The sequence below is a fragment of the Mizuhopecten yessoensis genome, unplaced genomic scaffold (genome assembly GCF_002113885.1).
Source record: "Mizuhopecten yessoensis strain PY_sf001 unplaced genomic scaffold, ASM211388v2 scaffold11033, whole genome shotgun sequence".
NCBI lineage: Eukaryota > Metazoa > Mollusca > Bivalvia > Pectinida > Pectinidae > Mizuhopecten > Mizuhopecten yessoensis.
The window spans coordinates 183912-208977 of record NW_018408845.1 but is presented as its reverse complement, the minus strand read 5'-3'; the positions used below and the strand labels follow the sequence as shown (position 1 = coordinate 208977).

At 34.0% G+C, this 25066-nt stretch overlaps 2 protein-coding genes across 16 annotated transcripts in view; one reads left to right on the top strand and one right to left on the bottom strand.

The window, feature by feature from the left end:
• Window positions 1-24969, bottom strand: part of LOC110464786 (lysosome membrane protein 2-like) — a 70999-nt gene extending 46030 nt beyond the window's left edge. The window contains exons 1-4 of the mRNA XM_021520206.1: window positions 22989-24969; window positions 3263-3390; window positions 2285-2425; window positions 142-299 (exon numbers count right to left, since the gene is read on the bottom strand). Coding sequence (XP_021375881.1) covers window positions 142-299; window positions 2285-2404 — 278 coding nt within the window. The 5' untranslated portion in view covers window positions 2405-2425; window positions 3263-3390; window positions 22989-24969. The remainder of the gene's footprint in view (window positions 1-141; window positions 300-2284; window positions 2426-3262; window positions 3391-22988) is intronic.
• The window catches only part of LOC110464784 (probable tubulin polyglutamylase TTLL9), a 34066-nt gene continuing 12615 nt past the window's right edge, over window positions 3616-25066 (top strand). The window contains exons 1-10 of one of the 15 annotated variants that reach the window (XM_021520190.1): window positions 3616-3705; window positions 4774-4879; window positions 7565-7617; window positions 8689-8775; window positions 9375-9425; window positions 11833-11880; window positions 12422-12484; window positions 13801-13872; window positions 15250-15321; window positions 19287-19319. In XM_021520190.1, coding sequence (XP_021375865.1) covers window positions 4862-4879; window positions 7565-7617; window positions 8689-8775; window positions 9375-9425; window positions 11833-11880; window positions 12422-12484; window positions 13801-13872; window positions 15250-15321; window positions 19287-19319 — 497 coding nt within the window. In that variant the 5' untranslated portion in view covers window positions 3616-3705; window positions 4774-4861. Of the gene's footprint in view, window positions 3762-4773; window positions 4880-7564; window positions 7618-8688; window positions 8776-9374; window positions 9426-11832; window positions 11881-12421; window positions 12485-13800; window positions 13873-15249; window positions 15322-19286; window positions 19320-25066 lie in introns of all 15 variants that reach the window. The other 14 variants (XM_021520191.1, XM_021520192.1, XM_021520194.1 and 11 more) reach the window with 14 other exon arrangements.

Below are 25066 nucleotides of genomic sequence, written 5' to 3'. Positions count from 1 at the left end.
TAACAGATATACAGTACAGATTAGCTGGACACTCGGGTTTAAACAAGTATTTCCTTAAAGTAGAATTAAGAGTTACAATCAATCCATGGGTCTTTCAATCAAATAATACAATATTGATGTTCATAAAAATGTGTGAATTACCTGTAAGTGTACGGTCCCTTCTGTACAACAAAAGGTTTTTTGCCCTGCAGTACCTCTTCTGGGTTTCTGACATCAAACATATAGAACTGCATGTATATGGGAATGGGTGTGTCCTTCCATATGTCATAGGTGGCGCCACCCTCCACCAGGACAACACTCTATAAGAAATCAACAGCAGGATGTTAGTGTACTGCCATTTGAATTTTCTCCATGTCAAGCTGAATTTGTTATAACACACTGACAACAACTAATTATGGTATCATGGCAAAGCTAATCAAACTTTTAATTTATCGGTAAGAAATGTTACTCAAGGAATTAGAATTAGTAGGTAAATATCTTTAATCAGCAGATGGGGGAACATTGTATCCACTTATCCCTCGACACACAGATTAGAGTGTCTATGAAGATTCACAAATTATTGGTGTATTAATAACATTATGTATTCATAGTTGATGTGTATGTCATCAACCTAGTATTCTGTACTTGAGTTTTTGTAATGTTATTTTATCTGTACTGATGAACTTAATGCTCAACATGAATAATTAAAATAAAGAATCTGAATTTGACTTCTGTCATAAAAGGCAATTTGTGTTAGACAGGTCCAAAAATTAGTCTTGAAATAATAATACATGCATAACGTTAAAAAAAATTTTGAAGCAGAACTTAATGAAACTGCTTGTCAAAGTAAGCATTAAATTCATTGCAGTAAGCAATTATGTGGTAATAATGTTGTCTAATTAGTGTATTGTACTTAACAATGTCATCAATACCTTACTTTTAATTTAAATAAAAAAATCTTCAGTGGTTAAATTGAGAATGTGTTTTTTGAAGAATATCAGATTAACATGGGATGGAATTTCTTAAGTACCATTTACTATAACACATAATTCCACTGTCGATTTATAACATGGCAGGACATGTTATTGTTATAATCATGTCATATGACTCATGGCAGGACATGTTATTGTTATAATCATGGTATATGACTCATGGCAGGACATGTTATTGTTATAATCATGTCATATGACTCATGGCAGGACATGTTATTGTTATAATCATGTTATATGACTCATGGCAGGACATGTTATTGTTATAATCATGTTATATGACTCATGGCAGGACATGTTATTGTTATAATCATGTTATATGACTCATGGCAGGACATGTTATTGTTATAATCATGTTATATGACTCATGGCAGGACATGTTATTGTTATAATCATGTTATATGACTCATGGCAGGACATGTTATTGTTATAATCATGTTATATGACTCATGGCAGGACATGTTATTGTTATAATCATGTTATATGACTCATGGCAGGACATGTTATTGTTATAATCATGTTATATGACTCATGGCAGGACATGTTATTGTTATAATCATGTTATATGACTCATGGCAGGACATGTTATTGTTATAATCATGTTATATGACTCATGGCAGGACATGTTATTGTTATAATCATGTTATATGACTCATGGCAGGACATGTTATTGTTATAATCATGTTATATGACTCATGGCAGGACATGTTATTGTTATAATCATGTTATATGACTCATGGCAGGACATGTTATTGTTATAATCATGTTATATGACTCATGGCAGGACATGTTATTGTTATAATCATGTTATATGACTCATGGCAGGACATGTTATTGTTATAATCATGTTATATGACTCATGGCAGGACATGTTATTGTTATAATCATGTTATATGACTCATGGCAGGACATGTTATTGTTATAATCATGTTATATGACTCATGGCAGGACATGTTATTGTTATAATCATGTTATATGACTCATGGCAGGACATGTTATTGTTATAATCATGTTATATGACTCATGGCAGGACATGTTATTGTTATAATCCTGTTATATGACTCATGGCAGGACATGTTATTGTTATAATCATGTTATATGACTCGTGGTAATATCTCTTTTCTGTTGCACAATCAGTAATTAAGTCCCCTATATGGTGCCACACATTTGTCCCACGGCCATTTTAGATTTACATCTCTCTATAACTCAACAGTTCTAGATTTATTCCATATGGTTGAGATGAAACTACAGTAGGTAGGCAACACTTTTACATAAAGCCATAGAACTTTAAGAACCACATGTGTATATTGATGTACCTGTTCTACTTTCTGTTTAATAATCCAATTCACGGCGGGTATCATCACTGCCCCTAGGATACACAGGATCCAGCCAGTACAAAAACTACCTAGCACCTTCTTATTCAGCGTACACCCCATGTCTGCCTCCTGTTCAGTGTCCTGTAAATGTCAAATGTGATAAATAAGCTTTGTATTTTACGTACACATATCATATAATGATTAGGAACAGTGAATTGCACTATGGACTACATTCCAGTGAATCTTCAGTTAAACTATATTTCACTGGGTTTTTTAAAATTCTATAATCAACTTTATCTTCATATCATTGGCTATTTCAATTTATTTTTAATGTTCATTTATGTACTTTTCCCTCTCTCTGTATGCATTTACAAAGGATGTTCGTAAGGAAAATGAGGTGAACGACTCGTCACAGTGTGTTAGTCAGGTCCAGTACACTCTGCTGATTGAGCTATATAGCTGTAAAGACCTATAATAGCTCTATTGACCTATCTGAAATAGGTCTTTTGAGCTATTTTCATGCGATTTTCTTTTTTAAGGAAAACAAAACAAAGTCGCTTTAAAAAAAAAGGTTTATCATTAGGTTGATAAAAAAAGACATTCAATGTAAGTATTCTTTTTAAAAAATAATGATGTAATAAAATCGCAAATTTTACATCTATGAAAAATGAAAATATGTTTTTTGTAGTCAACATTACCATAAACCTTATTGTTTTATGCGACTTTGCTTTAATTTAATGAAAATTGAAATCTAAGAAAATATAGCTCAATACAGCTATAATTTATAGGTGAACATAGCTCTTTAGGTCTTTATCGGCAGACTGTACTGGACCTGTTAGTTCTGTAGCAAGTTCTTGAAGTTGACATTTATAAACAGATAAACTGGGAGAAGTTTTCGTTTCAAAATCACGAGACAGAAACATTCATTGTTTATTAAATGACAGTTGCTTCGATTAGTTCTACTACACATAGCTTTACCTGATTCACAGGACTGAGGACAGCCCCGTATAACCGCTACATGAGTTTTATGAGGGAACACACTCAAGTGATGTCGTCGGAACCATCAATGTTTATCCGGAAGTTATCCTTTATAACAACCGGTGTCACTACAATTTCAAGACGTATTCTTATATGCCATAATCATAATTATTTTGCCTTTTGAATCATCAAAAGTATGGGGTTAATTTGTTCTATCGTTTAAAGAATAAATTAAAGAAAAAATAGAAAAGTTAAATAGTAAAAAATGCGTTATGTTATAGTCTACCAAACGTTCTAATGAATACGATTTAGGGAATAATTACAAAGGGGTAAGAATATCAGTGTACACCGAATCCAAGTAAACAATCCAACAAAGTTGAAGCTCGTGGAGAGGTTTCCATAGGCCTACATGTTCCCTTTATCATGGGCGATCGATGTGATGCGTACGAGCTTTTCAGTTTATTTCATCCTTTGTACATCTTAATTTCTTTCGTTGTAGGTCTGCTGTAGTTTTGAATTTATTTTGGTTCTATCCAACTTGTCACATTACAATGCATTACAGGGCGCGTCGATAGTTACCGAGTCTTGAAAAGTGGTCATTTGAAAGCTAATTAGCAAGATACAAGAAGCTTTATTTAGTGTCGTATATAGTATAACATTGAACATTAGCTCTGTGGAGCTATTTTTACGACAATTAGCCTACATTAATTTCAATTTCTTTAAACTAAAAATGCATATAACATATTAAAATTAAACGGAATTCAAGATTTTCATAGTTATTTTAATTTCAGAGGAAAGACACAGGTAAATCAAACTTGAGACAAATTTATATGGATTTGAGTTCCATAAAATCATGTGTACCAGAGTTGGAAAAATGCACAGAGCCAGACAGGGATTCAAACCCAGGACCCTCTGAACTCTAGAGGGATGCTCTACTAATTGAGCTACCTGGTCGCAGATGATCGACCCAGTCCAGTTCCGCTACACGTGCATTTCAATACTTGAAAATGTGATAAAACCCATACATGCATATGTCAACCTATGAAATTCTTCATAAGAGGATAAAGTTTGAAGCAAAATATAAAATCTCTAAAAGTACTTTCAAAACAATATTTGAAATACAACAAATGACCTAGTTTAAGCAGTTCTGTGCATTTAGTTTGAAAATTTGAGCAAAAACAATGATGTAGTACTAGAGAATTCTTGTAAAAATTTGGAGTCTCCATCCAAAATAAAGCAAATTATAAAATATTAAATCCCCTTTGTGAAATGTTATATAAAATGCTATTTGTATTATTATATCGCAGTATGCTATTAAAAGTTGTCATTGTCATGAGAAGGTTCATAATAACTGTTTTGAAAAAAAGAAAGCTTCAAGTTCAAGTTCCACTACGTTCGGTTTAATATCACTGTTTACCATATTTTCCCTAAGAAGGACAAACCTGCGGTATTACTCTTGGTTTGTACTAGATGTTAATCTACTTGAATCTGTGATATTTTTCCTATTGTAGGACTGAATAGTTAGGATCAAGTGACAATCTGCAGATCCTGATGATAAATCTTACATTTTGAATTGAGGCAGACTTACACAGCACAAAGATGTCCAAAACAACCAGGGTAGGTATCACATATGTTGGCTAGATAACAGGGAAGTGACTACGAGGAACAAATTATAGTTTTAAAAGGAAAATGTATGACCAGATTGGGATTTGAACCTGAGAAAGACATTCTAACCATTTGATCTACCTGGTCGCCGGCAATCAACCTACAATATGGTTCAGTTCCGCTATGTAGTTAAGTTTATCAATACTTTCCATATTTTCTCTTGTGATTTACTATAAGTGTTATAACAAATGGTTGCTAGGGCTGTAACGAAACTATAGTACATATTTGGTCAGTGTAACATTCTGTAAGGTGACTCCTGTATGTATATAGGGCTGTAACGAAACTGTAGCACATATTTGGTTTGTGTAACATTCTGTATGATGACTCCTGTATATATATAGGGCTGTAACAAAACTATAGTATATATTTGCTCAGTGTAACATTCTGTATGGGGACTCCTGTATATATATAGGGCTGTAATGAAACTATAGTACATATTTGGTTAGTGTATCATTCTGTATGGTGACTCCTGTATGAATATAGGGCTGTAACGAAACTATAGAACATATTTGGTTAGTGTAACATTCTGTATGGGGACTCCTGTATGTATATAGGGCTGTACTGAAACTATAGTACATATTTGGTTAATGTAACATTCTTTATGGGTACTCCTGTATGTATATAGGGCTGTAACAAAACTATAGTACATATTTGCTCAGTGTAACATTCTGTATGGTGACTCCTGTTTGTATATAGGGCTGTAACGAAACTATATTACATATTTGGTTTGTGTAACATTCTGTATGGTGACTCCTGTTTGTATATAGGGCTGTAACGAAACTATAGAACATATTTGGTTAGTGTAACATTCTGTACGGTGACTCCTGTATATATATAGGGCTGTAATGAAAATATAGTACATATTTGGTTAATGTAACATTCTTTATGGGTACTCCTGTATGTATATAGGGCTGTGACGAAGCTATAGTACATATTTGGTTAATGTAATATTCTGTATGGTGACTCCTGTATATCTATAGGGCTGTAACGAAACTATAGTACAGATTTGGTTAGTGTAACATTCTGTATGGTGCCTCCTGTATGTATATAGGGCTGTAATGAAACTATAGTACATATTTCGTTAATGTAACATTCTGTATGGTGACTCCTGTATGTATATAGGGCCGTAATGAAACTATAGTACATATTTGGTTAATGTAATATTCTGTATGGGGACTCCTGTATATATATATAGGGCTGTAACAAGACTATAGTACATATTTGCTCAGTGTAACATTCTGTATGGTGACTCCTGTATGAATATAGGGCTGTAACGAAACTATAGAACATATTTGGTTAGTGTAACATTCTGTATGGAGACTCCTGTATATATATAGGGCTGTAACGAAACTAGAGTACATATTTGGTTAGTGTAACATTCTGTATGGAGACTCCTGTATATATATAGGGCTGTAACGAAACTAGAGTACATATTTGGTTAGTGTAACATTATGTATGGTGACTCCTGTATGTATATAGGGCGGTAATGAAACTATAGTACATATTTGGTTAGTGTATCATTCTGTATGGTGACTCCTGTATGTATATAGGGCCGTAATGAAACTATAGTACATATTTGGTTAATGTAACATTTTGTATGGTGACTCCTGTACATTGTATATATAGGGCTGTAACGAAACTATATTACATATTTGGTTTGTGTAACATTCTGTATGATGACTCCTGTATATATATAGGGCTGTAACAAAACTATAGTATATATTTGCTCAGTGTAACATTCTGTATGGGGACTCCTGTATGTATATAGGGCTGTAACGTAACTATAGTACATATTTGGTTAGTGTATCATTCTGTATGGTGACTCCTGTATGGATATAGGGCTGTAACGAAACTATAGAACATATTTGGTTAGTGTAACATTCTGTATGGGGACTCCTGTATGTATATAGGGCTGTACTGAAACTATAGTACATATTTGGTTAATGTAACATTCTTTATGGGTACTCCTGTATGTATATAGGGCTGTGACGAAGCTATAGTACATATTTGGTTAATGTAACATTCTGTATGGTGACTCCTGTATATATATATAGGGCTGTAACAAAACTATAGTACATATTTGCTCAGTGTAACATTCTGTATGGTGACTCCTGTATGTATATAGGGCTGTAACGAAACTATAGTACATATTTGGTCAGTGTAACATTCTGTATGGTGACTCCTGTATGTATATAGGGCTGTAACGAAACTATAGTACATATTTGGTTACTGTAACATTCTGTAAGGTGTCTCTGGTATCATGATGTATTAGTTTTTAATAAATTGTTATTAAAAGTGCAAAATATGGTACAGTACAAATGGAAAGCTCCATCTGATTAAATAAATAATTTGTCACAATCCAGATACCCATTTCAAATATGCATTGCTAACTGAGTACTGATGATGTATTTTGATATAAAGTTTACTGTTTTTTAAAAGTTCAATCTAAATAAATTCTTTTCTTGTAATATGAAGTTATCAATGTAATCTGTCATATTAGAGTAGCTTAACTATGGTAATAAGTAACTGATCTGAAGAAAGAAAGTTTCTTACAAATGATAAAGTTTAAGCTCTGTGATAGAGAAGCTTTTTAAATGCAAACAATCTGCTTTATTCAAATTGCTTTTTATTTTCTAGGTCCCAGGCTACATGCAAAGTAAAGCATCAAGAAATGCACGAGGAATAATTGGGTAATGAATATCATATTTATCTTTACAAGTGTAATTTATTTATACCGGTAATCAACAATATTGTTCTCTAATGTTTTCAAAGTCTTTGATTAGATTATATATATAATAAGGCTACTGTGTGATAGCATAAACAAATTATGTGTGTTTGAATTGAAAGTGATCATATCTGTTAATTATTTAAAAACAGACACAAAAAAATGTCGATAGCAAAATTAAATTGCAGCTACTTAACTATGCCAAAATTGTAGCTACTGTTTGTGAGTAATTTTCGATTTGGACTTGTGTGTCTTCAAGCCTCCGCAGGCTACTGTTCAGAGATGAGAGTACTCTCCCCTTTGTGTTGTAAACTATGCCTTTAAACCTGGCTAATACACAGAGATGAGAGTACTCTCTCCTTTGTATTGTAAACTATGCCTTTAAACCTGGCTAATACTCAGAGTTGAGAGTACTCTCCCCTTTGTGTTGTAAACTATGCCTTTAAACCTGGCTAATACTCAGAGATGAGAGTACTCTCCCCTTTGTGTTGTAAACTGGCTAATACTCAGAGTTGAGAGTACTCTCCCCTTTGGGTTCTGCTCTATGCATTGAATCCTGGTTACTGCCCAGATATTTTTACTTTGATGCTGGAAAAACCAACACTATCATATTATTTTTTTCAGTGGTAAATATCATAATATTGAAAGTGCAAGTCTTACCATGCAATTCAAATCTTTCGTCAGTTTACACATAATAACATGCCTCTTATTTTCCACTTGTAATTCATTCAATACATATTTTTTACATGTAATATATACATATGAATAATATTTTGTTGATGTTATTCATGAAAATAAACTTTGAAAAATTTAATCCTTTGAAATACATATTTTCTATTTCACAGTTGGCATTATTTCTCAATACATGTATAAAACTAATTTAAAATCATTTAACCATGGACGTATAGACAGACAGAAAGTGAGTGTTCTTCCACAAACTTACAAATGCATTTCCTTAACATTAGACCGGAACCACGATAGCCAGGTACTCTATACTGCGTGTACCGTTGATGTGAACTATTTCCTACTTTTACAGAGATCGAGAGATTCGGTTCAAATGCTCCCTACAGAACACGATATTAGATGTATTACGAGGCCGACCAGGATGGCAGGAGGTACCAGGGTAAGTTACCATGTAAAACCTGTTTCTAACTTGTTTGAGTGCCCATGTGGATAATATAACTATGTGTTATACAGAATACAAGATTTGAAATTCTTGGTGACTACTATTACCTAATACTATTAACTTTACAGATTTTGATCAGAAACAAACATTTTACAAGTTAAAATTGATCCATATTGAATATTTACTCACAACATTGAATTTCTTAGTTTGAAATTGTAGTGAATTTGTAATCAAGAAAGAATTTTGATATATATTTGCTTATTAACCTGCAACAACCTAGCAGCTCTGAAATGTCACTATTCAATACTAAAATTTTAAAAGCCACAGACTAGAGTTTAGGTGTTAATTATTGAATTGTACTGATTAACAAAATAACATTTTTGAAATGTAAGCATGATGTCTGGTTTGTGTTGTCAGTAAGCTATAAGATATTTACTTGTATATATATATACACCTGTGTTGTACACATTAAACAATCACTTGTACAAGTTTTGTGTACTAGTATATGTTGGATGTGCTTTGTGTGTGTCTTTAGCTACAGAATATTTATTGAAGAAGGGAAGTAGAAAATGTCAAATATTATCTGATGATTTCAGTCAAAACAGCCAACAACAAAATGTTCAACAAAATGGTAGACCTGCTGCTGGGTGAGTGATAGGTTACCATAGCAACACTGTTACCATGGACACCATATATAGCATGTACTGGGATATTAATCTATGTAAAATCAGACGTATGATACTACATATTTAGTAATATGTAATCTGTTGTCATGGTTACCATGGATACATCAGGTTCTATGACATCATTAGTTACCATGGTGTCACAGTAACATTTCCACCATGACCTCATACTAGCACACACAGTATAACTCTTAGTTACTACCATAACTTGATTAAGCACAATTAAAGCCTAACAAACCTTGACAGACTTGTCATAGTCATATGATTCATATACCTCATCCTAGCTTCCACTTCACTATCATTTAATTCCAATGACATACTAGCATATGTAATGCTCAAGTGATTCTTGTGTTCTCGTACATGACATTTTACCCAGTTTCTTATTTCCAATCTACCTTGGTTGACTATTGGGTACAGGTATCTACGAGGTAGTGAATGTTTGATAGACTGGTGTCCTTCTAGAGGAAGTCTATTGTTCTCCCAATCTATCTTCTGTTGTCTTGGAGACCTATAAAGCTATATTTATTTAGGCCTGTTAAAATTACATCAAACTTGACTCAGAAAGTGGTCTAAATTAACATGCATTGAGCTACAAGGCACATATATGCCGATTGATAAATGTATATTGAGTTAGCACTTTCTTGCATTCTCTATTTAGATTTATAAAATGTCAAATTATAGTTTTCAAATTTTAGAATTTCATTTATCTTAATCAGAATACTCGCTAAAAAAATTGTAAGTGTTTGAGGTAGAGTAAATGAATGTTATTCAATTTTTCTTTTTTTGTGCACAAATCGGAAATATTTTAGGCAAGAATCTTGATAAGTTATGTAAATCATATAGTTCTCTTCTTGATGTGTTTGATTCTTTCAGAATCATCCACCTAAAACCTGTACACATAGGATAGGCTAATTAAAGTTGAATAACAGTTCAGTCCTTTTTGATTGTATCAAATTTCATATGTCTTTAAATTGCTAAGAATTTTTAATTTGTGCAATAAATCCTTTCTTTGAATCCCTTGTACTAAACTTCTCCCTTCTATAACGGTACTGGGATAACATGTATTGTTCTCAGATCATAATTACCTTGGTGAAAGATGTTTACAGGGGCGTTTCCAGGATATTTGAAAGAGGGGGCGTAGAATCAAATCTTTTTTGGAGCTTTTTTTTGCAAAAAAACATAAAATAATTGTGAAATGCACTAATGTTATGTAACGGTTCCTGACTTGGAGCATGTATATTTTATAGTTAAAGTGTCAGGGTTTGACATTTTTTATGCTGAATTCTCTCCATTAATTGTCTATGGTATATTAAATTGATTGGATGGATCTTGATATGATTTTAAGGTCTTTTGACGCTTTTGTTTTGACGTCGACATCTTTGACGATTTCACTATATCACGTGGTCAACAACAATGGATACTAATCGCAGAGTCGAATACGGCGGAGAAACGAAATTTTACGGATCACCCATCGGATGGGGGAATCAGTATAAAAAGAAATCAGAGAATGTGTTTTATTAATGAATATGATAAATTGCCATATTTAATACAATATTAGCAGATGACAATAGTTTTTTGTTTTTTTTTGAAAAGGGGGGGGGGGGGGGGCGTACGCCCATTACACCCTCACCTGGACCCGCCCCTGGTTTACTTCCTTTATTTAGTCAACTTAAATTTAGTTAAAAAAATATTGTTCTGAAAGTGATTTACATAACCAGAAGAAAACATCAACAGTGACTTTTGATGATTAAATAATTGAGGAAAGTCACCTATATACAGCTAGGTATACTGGTTTTAAAATATTAAGTAATTGTGGTATGTCTTGAAGTAAGAATTTTTCCAATACAAATTATTTCTTCAGAACTATCTCAGCAACCATGTCTCAAGGGGATGTACAGATAGTCCTTTGTGTCCAGATTATAAATGTTTGATCTCAGTTGGTTAATCTAAGGCAAAATAATTGTCCATTCATTATATATATCAGTATTTGTCATTTCTTGAATCTTTTAGTTATCTGGTGAGGCAATTGATTCTGTTGACAGTTGAATATTTTGCGAAATGGTTTCAGTGGACAATATTGGCTATATTACTGCAATTTACAACGTACACTGAAGTCAAACGTTGATGGTGTGTCAATGACATTTTAAAGGGAAGCATTGGAAACTTATACAAATGAAGTAACAGGGTATACAGTATAAATTGTCAATGCAGTGACAATGATAACAGGGTATGAGAGTTTCTGATGTGGTGATGATAGAGGGATGGTACATGTATAACAGGTTTATATGTAGTGATGAGGATGACAGATGGTATGTAAGTTTTCGAGGGAGTGACAATAGTAAACCAGCATGTTGAGTATTTTACGTTCCAGCTCCCAAACTTCGACCCAACAACAGGAAGGGAAAGGGAATAAGACTGGGTGAGTCTCCACAACCTTCCTAGTTATATACTGCATGACCCACAGACAGTTTTCTGTGTTTACGTTATTTCTACAGTTACATTGGGTTTTTAAAATATAATTTACATCAACTTTTTCCACAGAATGAGATTAACATATTCGCTAAGTATTTTGAAAATGTTTGTTTTTTATTCTACAGTAGTTATGCTTGAAATTCTTATTTACCAGAATGTAGCTAAAATCAACTTCAAGAAAATGTCTATGTGTATCGTCCTGGTCAGGGCATGGAGGTTACCAATGCAATGTGCTGTACTGTACTGTGATACAAACATGTATTTTTACACTTCTTTACCAGTTTCTTGATATGTATGTTCCAATCCTTAGAAATATCTCATTAATTTGTCTACCGATTTTGGAAGTCTGAGGTATGACTTAATGATGGCCGTTGATAGAGTTATATCATAAAGTTGTCATGACAACTGGCTACTGGTGTAGGTTTCTGAAAATGTCCACCTAATATCCTGTTATTTTGTTGTTGGTCCTAACTTATTATTTGTTACAGTTCCACAGGTACCACTCCCTCAAACACACAAAACTCCCCCGCCACCACCGGGGGTAAAACTGGGTGAGTGTCGGCTTCTCTGATTGGCTGGCAGCTGAGCATGTGCATTAGTAGCTGGCCTGGTTATTATCTTTCAAATTCCTGTGGTGATTGTTATTATATACTTGTAGTTTAACTCTGGGGTATATATACCAGTAGTACTATTCTAATTTCTTATCTATACAAAATTTTGAAAGTATAAATTCTTCTCTGTAATTAATATGGCCACTGTCATTAAAAATGGGGATCACTTCCTTTTCTAATCTCTGAAGCACAACTTCTTTCAGTTTGTATAAATAAATAATAATAACTCATCTTCTACTAAACTCCTTGTTAAAAAACAAATATCTAAATCTCTGAAAAATGACTTTATCTAACTCAGTGTTATATTTATTACCAGTATCTCTAAATTATCAAAGTGTAACATCATCTTCTTTTATATTTAAAAAAGTCTTTTCTAAATCTCTGAAGCATACCTTTACTTTGAAATTAACCTTCTCAGGACATTTGTAGTAATGTAACATATCTCTTAACAATGCCACCTTTATTGTCAGTCAAAAGGTGGCCCTACCACTGTAGCCCATAATGGGCTCATCCATATCAATGCATAGTTGAGTCTATTGAAATTACATAGGGGTGAAAGGGTTAAAGACTATTAGATAGTAGTTGTCTTCTCCTTCAAAATTTCTCTAAAGCATGAACTTCTCTTACAATAAAATATTGTGGTTTTTTTCTTAACAACAATTGAATTTTTTTGAAACATAATTAAAGCTTTTGAATGTCATATTACATGTAGAAGAGTTTTAGTCATTGCACTGTGCACATGTTGCAGGCTTTTAAGCTAAAATTTACTGGATAAATAAATGGGAATTAAATTGATAAAATGGCGCTACATGACTTTCTTAAATTGTTAATACAATTTACTTGGCTTTATGCATACATTTTTATATTGCAGCCCATTTTATAAATTATAAAGCTTTGCAGCTTGTTGCTCAAAATTAAACTTATTATGAATTATATATTGAGTCAATACATGTATTTTGTAAGATTTCAGCACTGATTTGATTTAAAAATGAACTTATGTTTAATATTTGTAATTTGAACAGTTACTTTAAGTTGTATCTACCAGCAATCTAATAGGAATGAAAAATACATAAAAATTAAATTTTCTTTCGTGCAAAAAATCGTTTTTAACCATATATAATGAACTTTTTGGCGTTTAGATTTCTAATGTCAGTTTACTGTTTGGGGTATTTGTTCATTGAGCTGTTTAACTATCGTCTCTATGAGATGGTCCTTTTCTGGACATTTTGAATAAATTCACTTGTCACTGGTTACAGTACTAAACCAACATCGTCCTCCCAGCCTGCGGGACCCCAACAACAATCGGGCGGGGTCCCCAACAGAATTGGGTGAGTCAACGCACAGGGCTTACAAAAATGGCCGCTTTGGCGAATCAGTGTTCATATATGTGAAGTCTAGTTAAGGATTAGATTCCTTTGTCTGTATCTTCTACAATTTTTGAGTACTCTTTATCAATGGCCGATCCAAGAGTACCACAATGATCTATATATTGTATTAATAGGAAGTTCCCCCCATTTTTAGGTCACCTGAGCTTTGCTAAAGTGACCTATTCTGATCGCTTTCCGTCCGTCGTCGTCCATCGGGCGTAAACTTTTTACATTTTCAACTTCTTCTCTAGAACCAGTGGATGGATTTTTTCAAACTTGGTCAGAATCATCCTTGGTAGATAAGGCTACAAAATTGTAATATTGGGATTCCTACCCCAACCCCTGGGGCAAGGGCGGGCCCCAAAGGGAAAATTAAACAATATTTCAAAAATCTTCTTTTCTAGACACAGAGGTATTATAGTCATTTTCTCTGCATGGATGGAAAGATCATCAGGGGCTTTGTTTAAATTTAAATTTCGGGCCCCCCGAGCCATCCGTTCTCCCTTGGGGAGGGGGTAAAGTTTACTATAGTTTATTTAGGGAGATAACACTTTTGTGTATATTTTGACAATTTTCTGTAGGAAATTATTCTTACTTGGTGAGAATTATCCTTGGAGGTAGATGGTTTCAAATGGTAAAATTGGGATTCTTACCCAAACCCCATGGGCAAGTGCGGGGCCCCAAAGGGAAAATTAACCAATATTTCAAAAATCTTCTTCTCCAGACTCAGAGGTACTATCAATTTCTGGACGCATGGACGGAAAGATCATCACAGGCTTTGTTTAGAGTGTAAATTTCAGGACCCCCGAGCCATCCGTTCTCCCTTAGGGAGGGGGTAAAGTTTACTACAGTTTATTTAGGGAAATAACACTTTGGGTATATTTTATCTATTTTCAGCAGAAAATCATTCAAACTTGGCCAGATTCATCTTTGGTAGATGAGGGTTTCAAATTGTAAAATTGGGATTCCTGCCCCATCCCCAGGAGCTAGGCGGGGCCCTAAAGGGAAAATTAACCAATACTTAAAAATTCTTATCCTTTGATGACATGACAAGTATCGTATTTCACTTAGTTTACATGCTGATTTCACCATCACATCTCAACAATGAAATTGATCTACCAGTACCTATGACATTACTCAGGTGACCGCTAAGGTCCTTGGGCCTCTTGTTTCATCATTTTCTATTTACAAGCATTTTATGGTCCTGGACCAGTAAACCTTTGTTTTAGGTTGAAAGAACCTTTGTTTTGTTATTAGATAAGCTTGTCATTAAAACTCAGTATGTAAAACTGTGAAGGGCTATTTTTTTAATGAATTGACTGTTGTCAATGGTTACAGTACTAAATCAACCGTGTTGTCCCAGACTGCGGGACCCCAACAACAATCGGGCGGGGTCCCCAACAGAATTGGGTGAGTCGAAATACTATAGACTTACCAACATGGCCACTTGGCATATCGACATATATGCATGCAAAGTGTAGTCATATATTAGAAACGTTTCTCTGTGTCCTGTCTAAACTAAGCTCCTGGCTACCCTGAGATATACTACAATAACCATCTCTATACATATACTGTGTATAACTGTATACAAAGCCAGTTTCCTCTGTTAATACCTGTGGATTCTGCGACTGTGGCTCATTTACATGTCAATCTTTCTACTTTCCTTGTGACAGACACTTTAATTACTGAATATATACTTTTTTATTCAACAAACCTCTTCTTGCCTTATAAATTATGTACTCTTTGTATATCTAGTAAATATATCTTAATAATTTTAGCTTATACTAATTGACAAACAATTTTTCCTCAGCTGACAGGAAGAAAGATATCCATTTTTGAAACAATTACATGAGGGATGTTTTTTAATGAAGTCATGCATCTTTGAAGTTCATGATCATGATGACATAATACAATTTGTCATGTGTAAGATGGAATGACAAATCGGTAAAGTTGTCTGATAAAGAGTAAAGGTCATCACAGTATAGTTTAGTAGTTAGAGAAATATCTCATGATTTATATAATCATCAAAGTAAAGATAAGATATAACTTACACTTCCTCAAAATAGTAACCAAGGGAAACAACTCTGTTTCTTACATTAAAACAAAAGGAGTTGACTTTCATATGAGACCAGAGCTTAAGTGACTATGATCTTAATGTTCCCATTTTTCTGCAGGGGTATATGTATCAATCTGTTGCCAGGTAGCATTAGATTGTTCTGATTTGATTCAAAAGAAAAGAAAAGTTCATGTATAATATTTTAAAGTCATAGTTGGGTTTAATTTTACAGGGTTTCATCCTATTAGCAGCTCAGGTCATTTAAGGACGTGCCCCCATATGTGTAGTGTATGTGTGTATGTGTGTATGTGTGCTGGAGGCAGGGTATGTTGGTGTAACTTCCTCCTTGTGATAGCAAGGATCTGATGCCGACTTTATGGTGCTACCTCACTAAAACACCATGCCAAAGGCACCCAGCACAGCATTCTGCCTGGTCACATTATACAGACAATGGGGGAACCACTTGTTGCCATTCTCCTAATTGCTGAACTTTTAGCAGACAATAACAACTTCCATTTTTAAGGACGTTGGTTTGTCTGGCCATTGCCTTCCTCACCTGGGTGAACGTTCAACATTAAAGCCAAAAGTGAGGTGTAGCCAAGCAAGGCGCTATGAAACAAAAGGTAGTTAGAAGTAAACAGAAATATAAAGATGATCCAATTATTGCAATGAGTGCAACTGATTTATTTTGGTCGCCATGTAGATGGCACAAAAATATATTCCTAATTCTGCAAGGGGTTCCCAAATTAGTCGCCTTTTATGATCATGCAGTGGGTAACAGCAGGTTTATTCTCTTCCTGATCCCAGACCTTCAGGGGTGTAAAATGTCACTGAAATCATTCAAAGGAAATCAGTTGTTCTTAGAAAAGTGTCTATGTGTCCAGCTAGAGAATTACCACATAGGCAAGTGAAAGTTTGTATCCAAGGAAAATCACATTTTCTTTATATTTTGTGAAATATTGCTACTATTTAAAATTTAGATGTAGCTTATATGATTAATATTCCAGTTTAAAACTTCAAAATCACAGTTCAAAGATGACTTTAGTTTGGTTTATATGTCATGTTTAAAACATGATCTTGTTACAACAATAACAAGCATACACATTGGTTGTGTGCGGTGCTCAAGAACACACAGTGAACACAATTTAACACTACTTAAAATACTAATTATTTCATGTCTCCAACTTCTTATTTAACTTTCTATATGAAGCACATAACTCGAGATCATTACATAATCACAGTTATAAATATAAACTAAGTTACTGGATCAAGTTACTAGGAGTAAGCAAACTGTTGCTGCTTATTCATACTTAAGCATGAAGCTTTATTTCACGACAATGCACCCGTTTACATCACCGGTCTTTGACAATGTGGTGGAGCCTCAGGTGGTCTGGACACAATATGATTACCCAAATGGTCAGATAAATAAAGTTTACAATTTTTATTTTTTTTTACCATATTCTATTTATGTGTCTTAACAACTTTCAAGCCGTGTTTATCTAATACATCTGTTTTTAAATAGTCTTGTTCAACTAGAATGAGGTGAAAGACAGATTGATATGATGTGTTTCTGCATGAACAAGGTTTTATAGTAAGTAAGGTAAATCTTCAAATTTTTCATAAAGTATGCACAGTTCAATTTGTCTTGAGTGTTTTCGCCACTGTTGTGATTTTTTCAGCTCACCTGGCTGTCCAGACCACTAAGTAACTAGGTGTCACCCCTTGTCATGACCCTATTTCTTCTTTATGTTCCATTTATTTAATCAGCATATATGTAAACATTACATGTAATAGATCAAACCTGCATTAGGAGACCAACCACAATAAATCCATAAAGGGATCTTTTTACACAGGTGGTCTCTTAATACAGGTTGTCTCTTAATACAGGTGGTCTCTAATGCAGGTGGTCTCTTATACAGGTGGTCTCTTAATACAGGTGGTCTCTAATACAGGTTGTCTCTTAATACAGGTGGTCTCTAATACAGGTGGTCTCTTATACAGGTGGTCTCTTAATACAGGTGGTCTCTAATACAGGTGGTCTCTTAATACAGGTGGTCTCTAAATACAGGTGGTCTCTTAATACAGATGGTCACAGGTTTGACTGTATCACATATTTGCCAACCCTTCCTATCTAGGAGGGAGACTCCCGATTTTGGACCCTTAAACTTAGTGTTTTCAACAAGTGAATTTGCTAAACTGCTTCTATTTTCTAAGATCTAATGATTTCATCTGAAAGAACAACTCAAAATATGTAATTTTAAAGGGATATTTTGTCTCTAGGGGGTGTATACACCCATTATACTTATGTTTTGATATCAAGCATGTAGAATATCCCCATGGAAGTTTCAAAAAGTTCGCAAGTATGGTATCAATATATTAACATGAGTTTGATGATAGATTTGAATTTCAAATAATATATTATCATCTTCTATTAAATAATTGTCATTATTTGATTTGATGTTCCATACATGGACCTTAAATGTAATCACAGCGTACACATTGTAGCATCTAATTAAAGAGGCATCTTATGTATTTATGTCATATATGTTAGTAACATGTGAAGGTGTGTTAATTGTTATTCACAAGTATCTGTTGATAGTTATAGTGGTATTTTGTAATTGTAAAATATATATAAATGTTATGTTCTATCAACCCTTATCAGTCGAGCCTCTTTTGTTCTCAGGTAAAATTGACTTTTGAAAAAACAAAAATCAGAACTGTTCCCCTAAAAGACTAGCTGTATGTACATTATTTACATGTATAGTAGTGATGACTGTTGTGTTTATCATTTAGCCTGGCCTGGATATTTATTTCCCGTTCAATCACTTTAGTGCAAATAAACATGTTGCGTTTTAAGTTTAAAACCTCTCTTTCAGATTTACCATCATGTTTCCATTTGTCAGTTTGACCCCTGACATCTTGCTTCACAAATCACAGAACACAGCTTCAGGTTAATGGAATATCTAAAAAGTCCATGATTTTCTGAAGGATTGTAGCTTTTCTGATTTTCTAACAGGAGAGCTAATAAAAAAACAATTATGAAAGTGGGCAGCATTAAGGTATAATCTCCCATCCATACTTTGGATTGTGTTCACCACCATAGCTGTTGTTAGAACAAGCTCATTTGCTTTTTCAGCAGTGCTACTTTGCTATATTTTTTCTGTTTTACAGGTTTATTTGTACAAGTATTTGTATCACATGTATTGGGTTTAATATAATTGTGATTTGATACACATCATGAGCTAAGCCAAGGGATTACCTAGACCTACATAATAGCCATGCACTTACAATGTATATTTGACAACCTAATTCTTTCCAGCTATCAACCTGTACCCCCCATTCAGAGAAACAGGTAAGGTTTTCTGTTGCATCAGACATTGTTATGCGTCTGACCTTCACCTTCAACAGTTATATGATCTTCACTCTGTAACAAGCATCTGACCTTCACCTTGAGCAAACATTTGACCTTTGATCACCTTGTAACAAGCATCTGAACTTCGCTTTGAACAAATTATGACATTCACCTTGTAACCAATACTTGATATTCACTTTGTGCAAATGTTTAACCTTGACGTTGTGTAACAGTATATTCCGTATTGTGTGGGCATCTTTTTGGGGGTCACGTTCTGTGCTCGGCCCTAAAGGTTAATCAGTAGACCACTTACTGTTTGGTTTGAGCCTGAAGATTCCTGTATGAATTGTATATGTTGTAAAGCTATTGGCTGTGTGTCTTGTTCTAGTTTTCCTACAAACAAAAATACGGTTGTATGATAAAATGGTATGCTGCTAGTGTTTGACACAACATCACAAGCCAAGTTGAATGTATAGTTGTGTGGTTTATAATGGCAAGGAATTTATCAAGTGGCAGTTTGTAAGCTAAATTAAGGGAACTGTTTTGTTGTGAAAAGCTGTTTTAGTGTTTTTCCTATATAAAGATGTAGCTATCACATAGCTGTATACAAGATACAAGATACAAGGATTCTTATTTACATCGCATGTTTAAAACAATAAAACATTAGCACTGTAGTGCTATTCCTGTATAAAAATACAGCTACATCATATGTACCATCTAGCTATATAAAGGTGAAATAATAACATGGTAGCTGTATAAAACTTAATCTTCCTCATAGCTTTATAAACGTGTGGGACCTGGGACCTACATTGTACCTACATATATGTATACAGCTCCCATAAGCACATAGCTGTATGAAATTTTAACCACTACCACCTAGATGTGTAAAGGTGTAACCACCATGTAGCTGTATAAATGTGTAGCTATCACACAGCTCTCTAAAGCTGTAGCTACCAATAAGCTATGAATTCAAATTTACCATGAAGCTAAACAAAGTTGTAACTATAAGTTAGTTTAGTTTAGTTTTATAATGGTGGATCTACCATATGTAACTTTAAAAAGTTTAACTACATACAAATATATAGCTGTTTAAAGTTGGACCCTGCTATGTAAAATGGTAGCTACCATAGTTGAACACAGGTAGTAAATGGTGCTGTATACCTATCACCAAAATACACTCACATGTGATATGAAGCAAGGTGCACTCATACTTGATATACTACAAAATATATATGCAGGTTTCATCATAAACAAGTACACAACCTTGTACATGTTAACTCAAACTACAGTTATCAACACTGTCACTGTGGCTATATTCAGTCAACAATCACTCTCTGTTCATCAAGTCAAATATAATTTTCTTTATTACAAAGAGCCTAGCAAATATAATCTTCAGCTTGTATTAACCATTTCCAGGAGGAATTCATTATATTTGATACCTATGTATGCATAAGTAACCTGCTTTATGTATATTGCATGTATACGTATCTCAATATTTAATAGAGATAATAAATGGTGAGCGGATGAGCATGTACACTATGCAGTGACCACTGTGATATAGTAATCCGACTACATATACTATGCTATAAATCACTTAATACTACTCTCCACAACCAGACTTAGCTGGCCAGTGTACTTGAATCAGCTTGTATATATTTCTGCTTATGTCAGATTGGTTTTAGAATTGTAGACCTACAGAATGACAACAAGAAACATTTCAGCAATTTAAGTTCCCTTTATGGACACTTTAAATTTACTTCATCACTTGCAATGTACATACTTCTTCATCACTTGCAATGTATATACATGTAGATCAATTAATACTGGTGGATCCTAACCCTGGCAGACCTAAATTAAAGTGCCATTGATTCTGAAGGATCCCTTTGACACTAAGGCATTCTGAAAATAGTGTCACTGATTCTGGCAAGCCTGCATGTGCTGAAGATGTGCGTGACCCTGTGCGTGACCCTGTGATATTTAGTATTTAAGATATAAGGCTTGCAGTACTGTGGTGATGTGTCTCCTATTAAAGACGATTTTTAATAAGACACTTGTAAGTCTTATATGCTTGTTAGTTTGGATTTGGTTGATTAAATGATAACATAAATGAAGAAAGGGAGATAACTCTAACATAGATCACAGGTAAAACAAGCTAGATATCATGTATTTATGGTAATTAGAAAAAGGATACACATATTTGTTCATACACCGGTAGATATTATGAGTAATAATGACTGTGTGAATCATAAAATAAATTGATACATAAGCAGAAAAACAGCAGGAACAGGGCAGGCAATACAATTTGTCATATTTTCAAGACACAAATTTACAACAAATACAAAATTACACAGAAATACTTGACAAATAATCATTTAGCTACTACGTAACTGTTGTATTACTTTTTACACAAGTCTGTTTGGCATACTTTTAGCTAAATAACAAACAAACAGAAATATTAAAGACTACAAAAAATTGTCCATCATCTTTGGACATTATGGGTGGTATTCTGCGTTTGAATTGAATTTCTTTTGAATCAGATAAATAGACACAAGGAGAAACATAATTAACTGGAAAACAGTTGTTTGTATCACCAGGGTGTCTAGTGTACATCATAGCAGTGCCAATTGGAACCTAGACTATAGAGAAAATACAGATATTTCATTTATGGTTTGCAGTTGGTTGATCAGATCCATATGTATCAGGAAGCCAAAAAATAACAAACCGTTATGAAATTATAACCACATAGTAGTTGATATGGTAGGCATGCTGTAGTGGACTGCACATCTTAAGAATCCAAAATCATATGATGTCTGCCTTTTGGAACCAGGAAGATGTTTCTTCTCGTCCAGATTTTAAAACTGTCTATCAATTTGTGTCACACAAAGTTTTCTCCAACACCTGTACATAGAACGCATGTTAAGAAAGGGTGACGGGCACCGTACTAACTGTAATACTGTCACTGTGTGGGTCTACTACTTCACATGATACTAACCCGTCTTCTAAAGCCATTATTCCTTGGGCAGATGACATTTCATGTTGTTGGTCTTATACCCACCTGAGGTTTACAGCCTAATGTATCATTTGGCAGAATTTTAATTGCAACAACCACAAAAATATATCAATATACATTATATCAATGTAACAGGCGTGTTAATTACAGTTAATATTTTTAGGTGTTAATATTTTTGCAAATCATGTTAATACATTGGTATATCAAATTACCAAATTAAATCCTGCAAAATCTAATTTAATGACTAGTTGTGTATAAAAATTATTTTCAAACCAAGCCCTCTAGAAATAGAATTCTATATTGTTGGCTGCAAAATGCATACCTCTTTATCATTGTGGAGAATAACTATATATATATACATGTACATGTGTAATAGATGAAATGTGTTGTCCTGTCCCAAAGAACTTCATACATGGACATTGAATGTAATCACAGCGTACACTTTGTAGCATCTAATTAAAGAGGCATCTTGTGTATTTATGTCATATATGTTAGTAACATGTGTAGGTGTCTTAATTGTTATACACAAGTATCTGTTGATAGTTAAGTGCTAAAACCAGCATTATCCTGCCCACATCACTACTACATTCCTACTGTAGAAAATCTGCAGAAATCTGTGTCCATCATAAAAGCTGATAACAGGTGACAGTATTACTTACCTCCTCCTCTGGTTGTAACTGGTCCACTAAGATTCCAGGATTGACGGTCACACGTTGTGATTCCATTTTAATTCCATTATCATTTGGATACTCTGTTGACATTTATGATACTGTTGATGCCATTAACTGTAGGCTTTCAGGGCCAATAACTCTACAATGAAGTGTAAGTATTCCAATTGTACTTCATCTTTGTGCATTTGTTATTGATTTTTTTCCAGACAGCTTGGAATTTTGATTATAACTCCTCAGATTTTGTGTATGTTTGATGTTTTTTTTCCAAATGATCTGTATGATTTTTGCCAGTGTTTATTAATTAGCAAGATGTTTGATGGCCTACAGGTATACGATCAATAAGTGTGTTCTGACATGTGTTGGTGAAAGCCTTACAGCTAGACTTAATGGATTGGCCTGTGTCAGATGTGTAATTACTGAATCACTGATGTAAATTACTGAATCACATGTTATTATTCTGATGTAATCAGAACAGATCATGATATGAACATGACAATTTTTTAATGCCATAAATCTTTATCAGGTACTTTTTAATGATGGATGATAAGTGTTGCTAAATAAAGAAGAATCTGAGTGAGATTTTGATACGCTACTGTTACAAAGATTTAATTCAGTGATAGTTAAAGGTGTGCTACATATATTGGATTGTTGAATATAACCTAGAATGAGCCTGCATGTACAAGATCAGATTTAAAATTCAAATTCTCATATTTAATCATTTGTTCATTTCAGCTGTTGGTTATTTCGTGTCTGTAATTAAAAAAAATGTCTATTTTTACCACTTTCTTTTCTAAATATTATAGAGTTTTATGTCTACTTCATAGATAATATGCAAATGAGACAAGATCAATCATTTAAGGGGAGTGGTCTTACTGTAGCCAGTGATTGTGATTAAAACATTTAGTTGTCTAGCTGTCTTTGTGTATATCTCATTTGGTACAATAATACAGTTTCTCCGACAACCACTATAGGTTTCATCACTCCTAACTCATTAGATAAACCTGCTAGTAGTTGGTAAACCTGTTTGATTACCCACTAGGTGGTAACACCCTGTGTGCTATTTCATTGGTCAATCTTCTAACTATGAGGTCAAGTAATATTGCTTTGGGGTGTCATCTTCCGTTGTGACGTCATAGTTCATGGCAATTGTTTCCCTGTTTGAAAACAGGAATAATGTATTCCACAGAGAAACACAGGAATAATGTATTCCACAGAGAAACACAGGAATAATGTATTCCACAGAGAAACATATAGTTATAATATCTGAACTTTGTGGGAGAAAAAGATCCCCAAACTCATGATGGGTGATTATCAACATTATTGGATAATTTTCAAATTGTAAAAGATACTGGTTGTCTCCCCTTTGCATAATACACCATACTTTATATCAGGTGTTGATAGTGGTTATCTCCCCTTTGTATAATGCTATATATCTGGTGTTGAGAGTAGTTGTCTCCCCTTTTTATAATATTATATATGAGATGTTGAGAGTAGTTGTCTCCCTTTTGTGTAAAACTATGTATCGGGTGTTGAGAGTAATTGTCTCCCCTTTGTGTAAAACTATATATCTGGTGTTGAGAGTAGTTGTCTCCCCTTTTTATAATACTATATATGAGATGTTGAGAGTAGTTGTCTCCCCTTTGTGCGATTCTATATATCAGGTTTTGATAGTAGTTGTCTCCCCTTGTGTAAAACTATATATCAAGTGTTGAGAGTAATTGTCTCCCCTTTGTGTAAAACTATGTATCAGGTGTTGAGAGTTCTTGACTGTCCTTTGTATAATACTATATATCAGGTGTTGACAGTGGTTGTCGCCCCTTGGTATACTTCTATATATCAGGTGTTGACAGTTGTTGTTTCCCCTTGGTATACAACTATATATCAGGTGTTGACAGTGGTTGTTTCCCCTTGGTATACTTCTATATATCAAGTGTTGACAGTAGTTGTCTCCCCTTGGTATATTACTATATATCAGGTATTGACAGTGGCTGTTTCCCCTTGGTATACTACTATATATCAGGGGTTGACAGTGGTTGTTACCCCTTGGTATACTTCTATATATCAAG